Source organism: Enhydra lutris, unplaced genomic scaffold (genome assembly GCF_002288905.1).
Source record: "Enhydra lutris kenyoni isolate GAN:26980312 unplaced genomic scaffold, ASM228890v2 scaffoldscaffold46, whole genome shotgun sequence".
NCBI classification, from domain to species: Eukaryota; Metazoa; Chordata; class Mammalia; order Carnivora; family Mustelidae; genus Enhydra; species Enhydra lutris.
In genome coordinates this window covers 15418109-15431113 of record NW_019154130.1, presented here as the reverse complement: position 1 = coordinate 15431113, position 13005 = coordinate 15418109, and the positions used below count along the sequence as shown (strand labels likewise).

The window sequence follows — 13005 nt, the reverse complement described above, 5'->3', positions numbered from 1 at the left end:
CTCAGGATGACTGTGTGTCACATTTAAGGGGATAGCTGGTGTTCTGTAAAAACACCTGGCAAAGCTGTAAGAGCTAAACGAACAGCAAGAATGTAGGCTCTCTGCCTTCCTATCTCCCCGTGATATCCCTACATCCAGTGGTGTTTATAGCTGGACAGATATTTGCAGGTTAGTATCTTTCTGCCAATGGTCAGAGGAAGGACCTGGTATTTTCTTGGGACCCTGCCTGCAACCCTCTTTGGGACTTTGATCTTATCAGTTGGCTCTTTGCCAGGCCTCTCTGGTGGAAATTCAGGAAACGTGCTGAACCTGACTGGTCCTGGCACCTAGCAGTGGGGGAAGGAGGAAGAAGGAGAGATTCCTCCTGAAGGAAAAGCGTACTTGGCTTTCTCATGAATGGGTTCCCCTTGGGGAACAGGCAAGCAGCAGATGTATGGGCAATGGCCAACTGATCCATTTGGAGATAGATTCAGGGTGTGGTGTTCCCTGTAAGCCTGGGCAGGTCCTGGGAAACAGGAGCAGAGCTAGATCTGCTAGCCGAAATTGGGCCTGAAATTGGGCAAGCAGCGTGGAGCTTGAATATGCTGGTTTCAGGTGTGCGAGCTCTGCTCCCAGTGGAGACTGGGTCTGGGGAGCTAGTGTGTCTGTTGCTCAAGCATGCTTCTCAAACATGGAGCTGCACTGATCATTTTCTTTTTTTTTTTTTTTAATTTGATTTTTTAAAAAAAGATTTTATTTATTTATTTGACAGACAGAGATCACAAGTAGGCAGAGAGGCAGGCAAAGAGAGAGAAAGGAGGAAGCAGGCTCCCTGCTGAGCAGAGAGCCCGATGTGGGGCTCAATCCCAGGACCCTGGGATCATGACCTGAGCCGAAGGCAGAGGCTTTAACCCACTGAGCCACCCAGGCACCCCCGCACTGATCGTTTTCATTCATGAACACAGTAACCAGCAAGGAGGCTTGGCTTGGCCTTTCAGAATCTCACTTCAGAGCAACTTATCAGTCCCTTCTCTCTATACTCGCCAGCACAAACCGTCCATCCCACTCCTGGATCCAAGCTCACTCCAGGCCTTCATAACTTTGGGCCTTGCCTCATGCCATTCTCTCTTCGTAGAATGTCTTTCCTCCTAGGAGACCACTAGTGTGGTCCTGGAGAAGCAACCCTCAGTGCCCAGAGGCTCAATACGTCTCTCTCTCCTCTCTTCTCCTATGCCCCAGACTCACTCTGTTGGTCTCTGGTCTAGCCCTATTACGTTTACTTCGTGCCTGCCTCCAGTCATGCCGATGGGCAGTTCCCTGAGCTTTTTGCTCCTGCATGACCAGCTCCTTCTTATCCTTCAGGTGTCAGCTCAAATGTCATCTCCTCAGCTAGGCCTTCCTTGACCATTCATACACATTCTGCCCCATTATCTGGAGTTATCATCTTCATGAAACTTAGCATCTGAAATTATCTTCACCTATATGTTGGCCTGGACTATGTCTCTTCCTCTAGAATGTAAGCTCCTGAGGGCAGAGATACAGCAGAATCAATTGATACGTGGTTTGTGCCCAATAAATATGTTGATTGATTAAATGAAGGCAAGTATGGGGTATTCGAGTTGTCACCCTGAGGCCCTGGCACAGAGCCTGGCGCAATAAAGTTTGGCTGCATGGAACGTTTGCTAGACGAATGAATGAACCAAGGAACAAACCAAGCAAGGGATGCCGCGATCTGATTACTGACTGACAGGTTGACTGACAGTTGGGGGACGCTTGGCCCGCACACTGTTGATTGACGACTGACAGCTGAGTGGCAGCCAGCGGACCTGCATCGGGGCTCCTGATTGGCTGGTTGCTGCAGCCCCCTGAAAGGGGAAGGGGAGGGGGCCTGAGGCTACTGCTCGGGGTGCGGAGGAGGCGGCACCAAGCGGCGGAAGGCGGCCCAACCGCCAGAAGCTGTGCGAGCAACAGTCGCCTCGAACCAGCAAACCGACGTCTCGCGCAAGGGCCCGGCGCGAGGGGCGGGGCGCGCGCGTCACGTGAGCGTGTTTTGGGCACGTGACCCGCGCGGGGCCAAAGCTGGCCCCCGCCCCCTCCTCTCCTCCCCTCAGCGGGTGTGAGCCGAGCGGCCTCGCCTCACCGCCTAGCGCCCCCCTCAGCCGCCGCCGCCTCCGCCCGCCGGCCATGTCCCCCGGCCGCCGCCGCCGCCGCTCGAGCGCGGCGCTCCGGTGGCCCAGCGCGCAGTGAGCGCGGGGCCCTCTCGCTGCTCGCCCGCCCCGGGGCCTCCTTGTTCTCAGCGCCGCCGCCGCCGCCGCCGCCGCCGCCGCCATGTTGGGTTTAGAGCCGCAGCGGAGCCGCCGCCGCCGCCGCCGGTGAGGGAGGCCGAGAGCGGAGCCCGCCCCGCCCCGGGGCCCAGGGAGCGGGGCCGCCTCGGAGCCCGGCCTCTCCCCGCCAGACGCCTTCCCGGCCCGCCCGCCGTTCAAGCCAGCGAGCGAGCGCCGGGCCGCGGCCGCGCCTTCCGCTCCCGGCCCGAGCGAGCCCGCCGCCCGTTCGTTCCCGCGCCGCCGCCGCCGGGCCCGGCCAGAGCCTGCAGCGGAGCCCACGAGAGTCAGCGCCATGGCGGAGCAGACCTACTCGTGGTGAGTGCGGGGCTTGGGAGGCCGGGGCGCGGTGCAGGTGGGGGTCGGGGCGCCGGCGCGGCCGGGGGCGGTGGGGGAGAGGAGGAGGAGGAACAGGTGCGCGTTGGGGGGGGGCGCGGGTTGGGGGTGCACGCCCCCCTCGTCCCCACCAGAGGGGGCGGCTGGCCCTCGTGGCGGACGGTCAGCGGCCGGGGACCCAGAGTCCAAGACCGGGGATGGAGGCGGCGGCGGCCTCGGCGGATGTCATCTGGTCATGGGCGGAGCAGGTGATGGAGAAGGGGAGCATGACCCCAAAGGTGGGAAGCCCACGGATGGGAAGTTGAATCCCGTGGGCACCCCGGAACTGACTTGAGGGGGTGGCTTCTGGGCAGGAGGATTGAAGGGGTGGGCAGAGGCGGGCCGGGGCAAGGGTGGGCCACCGGGCTGCGAGGAAGCTGATGGGAAAAACAGGTGATAAGAGTCTGAACTTGGAAGTTGTGAGAGAGGAGGAGCCGTCTAACTGGGGGCCGCTGCTTATTAGCACCTGGCTGGCGAGTGAAGGGAGAGTTGGTAAGGTGGGCAGAGGCTCGGGTGTAACCGAAGGAAAACCGCGGAAGGAGTGTCTTGGGAACCATGGAGGGGAGTCCCGTGTGAAGATGTTGGAAGGGGATCCTGTTTGGATAACCACGTTCTGGAAAGGAAGTCGTTGGTGGCAGTGGGGCATGAGTAGAATCTTTGTGAGGATTGGTACTCTCTTTTAAAGTGGCCTGCTGCCCTGGTTCAAGTATGGAGATGGAAGATCTGCTAGTTATGTCCATTTTTGTGGGACTTCTAAAGTTATTAAATAGATTGTTAAGGATTGAGAAGTGTATTCTGCAGCTTATGGAGTGAGAATTTACCTCTCCTGAGAAGGGAGTGCAATGTTTGGGGAGAGGGGGCTGAGAGGCCTCCCTTTAGCATGTGGAGGTGGAATATTTGCAGGAGGGGTTGAAGGATAATGATAGTTTCCTTGAAGAGTGGAAATTGGACAGTGGGGAGGAAGTAATAACCGGAGGTTAAGGAAGGAAGAAATGGGGTAAGTGTGGGATGGGAAACCTGGTTGCAATCTAGAGAGATTGTTTGAAGATGGTTTTACTCTTCGAAGCAAACGTGATTTGGGACAGAATTGTACTGCTTTCCCTTGTTAGAAAAAACACAGTTGGGAAGAGCATGGCTTTTGGAGTTGGAAGACTTTGTTTGGAAGTCCTGTTCATCACTGACTTGCTTTATAACTGGGCACGATAGTAAGTTCTCCGTTCCCTTACCTATTAAATAGGGAATTGCCTTTTTCATAGGTTGTAAAGATTAAATGAATAACTTTACAAAGCACATGACAAACTGTAAAGTGTTGCATTTTATTACATTATAGCTAGGGAAACAGCAAAGAAATGGGTAATACATGAAAATAAAGAATGGTTTTAGGTAAAGGGCTTTAACGGAGTAGATATTTTGTGGTGGTTGAGGTTATGGTAGGTAAGTCAGGAACTCTTTGTGTCTTCACATAGGGAAAGAGGGTTAGTGATGGAAGATGATAATTCAGAAGGGAACTTCAGTGCTCAAAAAGAAGATAACTGAGAGTCTGCAAAAAGTAACACTAAAAGAAGAATTAAAACATTGGTGAACAGTTGTGACTGCAAATGTATTTTTAAAAGTGTTAACTAATTGGATAGTTTTGAGCAGCAGTGAGCTGTTTCTCCTTAACAGGTATTAATGGAACACAAGATCACAGTTTGAGCTTTCTTATGGACCAAATTAAGTCCCATAACTAACTTAACTAACTCATCTTGAGCTCTTAACATTGACTGGCCCAGCTGAGAGTTCTGATGGGTGCCCTTCTGCTTTTATTGTGCCATACAGAGACTGAATGGTTGAAGGGGTAAACACAGGGGCCAAGAAGTGGGGAAAATGAACATGTTTTGCTAGATATTTTGGCCACACACTATGTGATGTTGGACAGCTCTACTAGTTAAGGGGGGACTACTTTGTGAAGTTTGGTGTTTTATAATATTTATCCTTCTGAAATACTTCAATCTTAGCTGCTTTTGCTTTATAGGCAAAGAAGCTTCTTGAAATCAGAATGGTTATTAGCCTGCCACCTTTAGCAAGTTTTGAGACGGTGAAAGTTTTTATAGCATCTTGAGAGAGGGAGGTGTTTGAGGAGGGAGGATTGGGAAACCAAAGAGCATTCTAGGTTCTGATAGTTACCATAGGTAATTATCCATGTAAGGTACACGTTTAATTCTCACCAGTCCCTGAGGTAGGTGACCATTCTGTTTTTTTGGAGGAGGAAGCTTAGGCTGAGGAGAGCAAGTGATTTGTCCGAGATACTTCACCTGTGATGCTTTATTTTGTTTGACACAAATTCCCACATCATTGTTTTCATTCTCCTTGTAATATAAGTGTGGAAAAGGTATTCCAAAAGTACATGTGAACTGAGCTTTGGATTATCTCTCGCTTTGCAGTATCTTTGTCACTGTTCCTTTGGTTCATGTAAATAGGAGTTGATTTTTTTTTTTTTTTTAACAGACTTTTACTTCACTCATTTGTATGTGGCCTTTAGGAAAATCAACCTTGTGGGGACTATTGTGGCAGTATAGATTTGTCTGAGGATGAAGTCAGTGAAGAATGTAGAAAGTAGATGTTAGAAGAATGAGAATAGGTTCCTTAGGATTTTCTTTCTTTTTTTTTTTTTTTTAAGATTTTGTTTTTAGAATCTCTACACGTAAGTGGAGCTCGAACACACAATCCTGAGATCAAGAGTCAAAAGGTCCACTGACTGAGCCAGCCACGTGCCCCAGGATTGTCATAAAATGATATGTAAATTATAAAGCAAAATTGGCCATGAGGTGGTGATTGTTGAAGCTTAGTGCTGAGTACTTGGAGGTTTATTGCCATGTTTACATTTTTCATAATAACAAGTTAATTTAAGAAAACTAATACACATGTTGTTCATGCAGTTTTCTGGTTTCTCGTGCTTGCTTTCTGTGTTGAGAAGCCAGAATGGGTGTGCTGAATTAAGAATATGTAGATTATGACCTGATGAATGAGGGGGCACAGGCCACTCAGGTAGTTGGCAGGTAGCTTTCTCAGCATCTGAGCTCCCACTTTGGGGAAGGGAAATCCAAGGGGTCATTGCAGTTGAAGATGCAGTTTCAGTACACCCATACAGTGGAAGTACAGTAGCCCCCGTTATCTGTGGGGTTTACATGCCAGGATCCCAGTGGATGCCTGAGGTTGAGGGTAGTATCGAACCCTATATGTGCTGTGTTTTCTCTATATGTACATGCCTATGGTAAAGTTCAAGTTATAATTTAGGCCTTGTAAGAGATTAATAACAAATAATAAAACAGCTACAACAATACACTGTGATAAAAGTTATGTGAACGTGGCCTCAAAATATTGTACTGTATTCACCCTTGTAACATACGAGATGATAAAATGCTTATGTGATGAGATAAGTGAGATGAATGACATAGGCATTGTGACGTAGCATTAGGCTACTATCGACCTAAGGACAATAGGTAAGGAGGAGAATCATCTCCTTCTAGACTGGTTGACCCTGGTAACTGAAACCGTGGGGCTCAGTGAGCCAGGGAAAGGGCAGTCCTGTCCCAGGTCACAAACAGGAGATACAGAGTAGGGTAGCAAACACCTATTACTTATAAGATGATGGAGGTGGAGGTCAGTAATTGGGGGTCTTACTTCTAGAGGTTATTTTTAAAGGTGCCCCGGGGAAAAGCAAAGCAGGGACTTGTGGGCCTCCTAAACTCAAATCGTTATCTAAATGTCCAGACTCTGGGTGTGATTACAGATAATCATACTGTAAAATGGCTGGGCATCAACTCTGAAAAACAAAATTCTTGTTTTCGAAAGTTGTTTTCCTCATCACACTTTCTTCCAGCAAATTCTATCAAAATCCCATTACCCAAGGTTCACCTGAAATTCCACGTAGCTGAGAAGCATTTTCTGAACACCCCAACTGAAATCAGATCTCTTTGTTTGGATACTTGTAGTCTGTCTGCATCTTTCCTTCCTTTACTTGTGTGAATACCTAGCTTCTTCATTAGATTGTAAACTCCTTGAGGGAAAGGACACTGTTAGACTACCCTTTGTCCTCCCATATACTTAGCACATTGTCTTGCCCATAGCTTCTACTTAAATCACGCTGACTGAATATGATAGGTTTAGAGGGTGGTTCTTCCTTTGTTGAAAGAATATTTTAAGTGTAAGGGAAAGCTACAGATAGATAAGTATTTATTAAAATCCTTGTACTTATAAAAGAGAGCTTTTGGTAACTTAGTTTCCTGGTGTCACAGTGCTGTAAGAATGAGTAATGCCATCCTTAATAAAGTTTTAAATAAACAGATGAAATTAAAATAATTGGTAGTAACACCACAGTCTTTATCACCATGTACCCACAAGATTCAGCTTGTGTTCTTTTTACTTGTATACTGAGGAAGTAAAAGAACTCATGTGAAGACACAAATAGAAGGTGCAAACTAGATTTTTATTAATTTGAGAAAAACACCTTGCTCAATATATATTTGTGAGCGTTATTTTAGCAAAAGTTCTGTGGAAAACAGGAACTTGTCTCCCTCTCTCTCTCTCTCTCTTTTTTTTTTTTTTTTTAAGGAACTTCTCTCTTGATGAAGTCAGTGCAGTACTTCAGTCTTGGTGGTAAAAATGATTTATGTTAGGATTAATATTGGTGTAGAAAGAAAAGGGAATAAGTACATGTTAACTTCATCGAGATGAATTTTGTTACCAGAGTAGTATCATAATATTTTATTGTGTGTTTTCTGGGTGCTAGGGCTTTAAAGAATTGCTAAGTAAGGAAACTGAGGCTCAAAGAATTTAAGTAACTTGCCAAATAACATATAAATGGTGAAAGGGCTCAAAGTCAAGACTGTTTAATGTGACGATTCTGTCACTGAATTTGTCTACTTCCATTTCCACAATCACTCCTCTAAGCCAGCCCATCTTTTGCTTGAGTTCCCTGTTAGCCGCCTCACTGGGTCTCCCTTTCCCCATTCTCCACGTGATAGCCATTCTCCTCAGTGGACTTTTTTTTTTTTTTTTAAGATTTTATTTATTTATTTGAGAGAGAGAGACAGTGAGAGAGAGAGCATGAGATGGGGGAAGGTCAGAGGGAGAAACAGACTCCCCATGGTGCTAGGAGCCCAAAGCAGGACTTGATCCCAGGACTCCAGGATCATGACCTGAGCCGAAGGTAGTCACTTAACCAGCTGAGCCACTCAGGCACCTCTGAGTGGTCTTCTGACAGTTTAACTTAGATTGTGCCTGTCCTCTGCTTAAAACTCTTCAGTGGTCATACTTGAAATAAAATCCAGGTTCCTCAGCATGCTCTTCATGGTCTCATCTTGTGTGTGTCTCTAAGGGTTGACAGACAATAAACTAAAAGTTACACAGGGGTAAGAATCTTTCTTTCTTTCTTTTTTTTTTTTTTTTAAAGATTTTATTTATTTATTTGACAGACAGAGATCACAAGTAGGCAGAGAGGCAGGCAGAGAGAGAGGAAGGGAAGCAGGCTCCCTGATGAGCAGAGAGCCCGATGTGGGGCTCGATCCCAGGACCCTGGGATCATGACCCGGGCCGAAGGCAGAGGCTTTAACCCACTGAGCCACCCAGGTGCCCCGGTAAGAATCTTTCTATTTGGGTACTCTCTTCAGTGCCTGGCATGTAGTGGGTAGCTGGTAAATATTTACTGAACAAATGTATGAGAACGCTTCCCCCTGGGCTAAGTATCCTAAGATCTACTCTAAGGATTGCATTATATTGAGGTAATATACTGTGATGATAATGGGCTTTATCCTGCTGGGTATTTGCAAATAGTGCTACCCCTGAGAATGAGAAATAACACAGATCTCTAGAACTTTATGGAAGTCACTTCCCTGCAATTACTGTTGTGTATCATTGTATCTGTTGATGAACATATCTGTTCTTTGTATCTTGTGGTCTTTGCATCTTATGCAAGTTTTTAACCCACTGAGCCACCCAGGTGCCCCCTTATGCAGGTTTTTCAGAGGGAAACTATTTAGTTGAAAATGTGTGTCTTGGGATGCCTGGGTGGCTCAGTCGGTTAAGCCACTGCCTTCAGCCCAGGTCGTGATCCCAGGGTCCTGGGATCAAGTACAATATCGGGCTCCTAGCTCAGCAGGGAGCCTGCTTCTCTCTCTGCCTCTGCCTGCCACTCTGTCTGCTTGTTCTCTCTCTCTCTCTCTCTCTCTCTGACAAATAAATAAAATCTTAAAAAAAGAAAATATGTGTCTAGCATTACAGACTTTAGATTTGCTCACTTTAAAAACATGTTTTGCTTATAGTTGAGGTGGTATAATAATGGTTTGGTGATGCGTGATTCAGACTGAAATTAACCAAAACTAAGACCAGAAATTTGTACTGAAATCATTTCCCTCAGGGTTTCTTATGAAGCCTGGGGATGGGGGAGAGGGAAGCTGGAGAGTCTGTAACCATATCAGCTTTTAATTTCCCAAGTGGTATTATGAATTAAAATGCCTAATGTCCATGCATTTCTTAGAACAGATTTCTGTGTGACCATTTATTTTAGAGATGACAAATGCCATGAATTGAGGTGTTACGGAGCTCTGTGTAACTGTATTTTACTTCAACATTAATAACTTAGTTTTTATCATTCTCATGTTTCACCAGATCATCTCTTGGAAAATCAGGGGATGTTCTAAGAGGAGGGTGTCTAGCCAAATACTCTTGGCTACATTTGGCATCTGAGCCTTATGTTATTGCTGTCCCTAGCAGTTGAGCCATAAGTATGACTTGATTTGTTAAATTCTAGAATATATTTTCTGGAGTTTAATGGTTGCTTCTTGGGAGTTAAAGGAAATAGTGGTTTTATATGTTGTATGTATAAATCAATAAATTTTTACAACTTTGCAACAAGTTTCTGTAATATTTTCCAATCCTCACTTAAAAAGTTAGAGGTAGAATGCTCTTCTTCTGTAATTTTAATCTCTTAGGTGTCTAGAGGGGCTCCAGGTACCAAATTCAGTTTTATAGGGAAAATCTACAGTTAGTCCCCAGGATCCTCACAATGAATTCTTACCTCCCAGATTTTATTAATAGGTCTCACTAGGGCCACAGCTTAAAACAGACCCATGCATTAGCTGTGATTAGACTAGATTGAGCACCTGTGAAAAGTTAGGTTAGAAAATATTTTTAAGGTATTAGGCCAATTAATATATATTAGCCTAATAGAGACCTAATAGAAAATCCCATTTCTTGGCTTTTGGGTGTCACTCTAATTTGGTAAGGAGACTTGATAATCTCTATTTTGGAGTTCTGGTATTGATAGTGAAGAACCGCTGAGGGATAAAAACCCAAAGTGTGCTAAAGTAGAGGTGTACTCTACTTGGTTTTTCTGTGTTTGTGAATTATATTGAATATAATTGGTTGCTCAATAAGTATTCAATTCTCCCAATTCCACTGGTTAAATTTTTGTTTGAAATCGAAATTCTAAAATATGAGGATCTAATTCCATTCTGGTTTCTTTGAATTGGGAAATTTTTTCTTTGAGGGTGATTTCTGTCTCTGATGAACTGTGATCCTAGTCTTGTCTTTGAGTCACAGTATTGTATTCTGTACAGTGGTTATGCCTGTCCTACTCCGAAGAGTTGTTGCAAGGATTCAGTGAGATAATACATGTGCAAATGCTTTGTAAGTTACTAAGTGAAATATAAAAACAAGGTATTTGTGCTCTACGTTGTTAGATCCAGACAGGTTCCAAGTACAGAATTCCTCACTACAGAAATGGTTTTTCTCATTTCATAGTATAACCAGTCTTTAAACTTTGAGATGTCCATTCTGAGAATCCAAACAATGCCATATAAAAAGAAGGAGAATAGTTTGCAAATTATCATTGATTAATGTAGTTGCCTTTGAAATGTGCTATAAGGCCATCTTCTTTTAGTCACATTTCGTAGTCCAAAAATAAAAAAGAAAAATCGTGAATTGAATAAAACTTACAAAAATAAGTTTTTTCATGTAAGTTTTATTTTGATCTTAGAAGGCAAATTCCTTCATAATATACTCAGATGAGGGAAGAGGACAGTGATGTACATAATCCTAGTCTTTTCCTGGTTTTCTTTGGAATGCACAGGATACTCATACCCTAAAATGCCCAAGGACGGGCTGTTAGCAGTCTCTTACCTGTTTCCTTACTCCACACTACTTATTCCAGGCACACCCACTTCCCCCTCATCTGAGGGCCTCAGACTTTGGCTTCACTCTTGACCTAAATAGGACATGTGCAGCAGAGTTTTAATTGTTTCTTCAATTTGGTTATACAGACATTTTGACTGAAGTACAGTGCTTGACTTTGTTGTTTCCTTGTCTTAATTTTTGCCCAAGTTGTCTAGCTTTACTTTCCAAACTTGTAAATCTTGGGGCTTTGTCTGACAGCCTTAACTTTTAAACCTTTGACTATATGCTCTGCTGACTTATAAACTCCCCCCAATTTACATTTATTTCTCAAAAGTGCTTGCAAAAATACTGTTAGAGGTAAAGGTTAGTTTTAGGGGCACCTGGGGTGGCTCGGTCCTCAGGGTCCTGAGATGAAGGCCCTGTGTTTGGCTCTCTGCTCAGCAGGGAGTCTGCTTCTTCCTTTCTCTCCCTCTGCATGCTCTCGCTCTCTCTCAAATAAATAAAATCTTTAAAAAAAAATTAGTTTCAGAGATTGAATTCTCTTACCTCTGCATTGATTAGTGCAAGCGCCAGTACCTTAAAAGTATTAAGGTCATGGGGCACCTGGGTGGCTCAGTGGGTTAAAGCCTCTGCCTTCAGCTCAGGTCACGATCCCAGGGTCCTGGGATCGAGCCCCACATTGGGCTCTCTGCTCAGCAGGGAGCCTGCTTTCCTCTCTCTCTCTCTGCCTACTTGTGATCTCTGTCAGTCAAATAAATAAATAAAATCTTTTAAAAAAAAGTATTAAGGTCAGATATCTTAAAAATATTTTCAAATATAAGTTTTATAAGAACTCAAGTCTAGGCTTGTTACAGAAATGCCACCTGGGACCACTGTGAGGCTAGTGAAAGTTAAAGATTTGAGACGGGGTCAGTTAACCAAGACGGAGAGAGTAGTTCTGAGGGCAGAATGGAGGCCTGGAAGTTGAGGCTTGGGAAACCTCACAGTTGAGAAATGGGAGGAAGAAGAGGAGTCAGAGGAAGCTCCATCAGAAGTAGGATAATTAGCAAAGCTCAACAGTGATGAAAGAAAAGGCATGGAGAATTTTGGGGGACAAGAGTGTAAAAGGCTACAGGGTTCAAAGAGAATGAAGAAAAAATAGACTGTTGAATTTGCAAAGGAAGTCATTAGTGAAAGTGCACTAATAAAGATCAGAGTAGTGAGGGTGAAAGGCATATTAGGTCAGGGTAATGAAGAAATAAAAGCATCCTTTGGGTATGGGCCATTTGTTGGCAAGATAGATGAGAAAGACATAAGGAAAGAAGATAGGATGCTTGATATAGACAGGGGCCATAGTCTTCTGGTTTTCTTTTTTTTTTTCTTTTCTTTTCTTTCTTTCTTTCTTTCTTTCTTTTTTTTTTTTGATAAGGGGAGAGAATTGTGTATTTGAAGCTAGAGAGGAGGAGAAACTGATCTTGGAAAGACTTTCCTGTTTTTAACTGTAGTTTAAATTTAGAGATTTTTATTTGTTTATTTTAATCACGGATTTCAATTAAGAGTTTTGAAGGGAACTTAATGGGGGATGTGTATACATTTACTCTTTGCTTCTCTCGTGTTTGTATTGCCACTAGTTCAGCTTGTATTGCTTTTGGAGGTCTTGTTTCCTGTTTTTGTGTGTGTGTGTGTGTGTTTAATTGTATCAGTGTGTGTGTGTGTGTGTGTGTTGTATCAGTGTAAAATCCAACCTCTTTGGTCTGACTTTCGAAACAGTCTTGCCTTGTAACCCTACTTCCCTGTATTTTCTTTAAAATGCTTGTTATTTCTGCCAAACTGGGTTACTCATCATTTCCCCTTTTATTTAAGGTGACTCCTATACCTGGTTAGTCTTTCTCCCAAGTCTCTAAATATGTAAGTCCAAAGCACCTTTCAAGGTACTGCTGAAATGCTGTCCTCTTGTTACAGAACCTTCTGATTCGCCCAGGAGAAATATTCTTCTGATGCCTCTAGTTCTTTTTCTGATCCTGTGATGTGGCAGCCCTTTTATGATTTTTCTGACCTTGTATTGAATATATTTATGTGACTGTCTTCCCCCCTGCATGAATTCTGTAAGCATAGGATCAAAATAACTGATTTTAGGTGTAAGGACCTACACATAGTAGAAGCTGAGATTTTCCTTTTTTTTTTCTTTTTTTTTAAA

At 44.3% G+C, this 13005-nt stretch overlaps 1 protein-coding gene across 1 annotated transcript in view; it reads left to right on the top strand.

The window, feature by feature from the left end:
• Window positions 1-2366: 2366 nt before the first annotated feature.
• LOC111156446 (signal peptide peptidase like 3) overlaps window positions 2367-13005 on the top strand; it is a 146921-nt gene continuing 136282 nt past the window's right edge. The window contains exon 1 of the mRNA XM_022517359.1: window positions 2367-2618. Coding sequence (XP_022373067.1) covers window positions 2596-2618 — 23 coding nt within the window. The 5' untranslated portion in view covers window positions 2367-2595. The remainder of the gene's footprint in view (window positions 2619-13005) is intronic.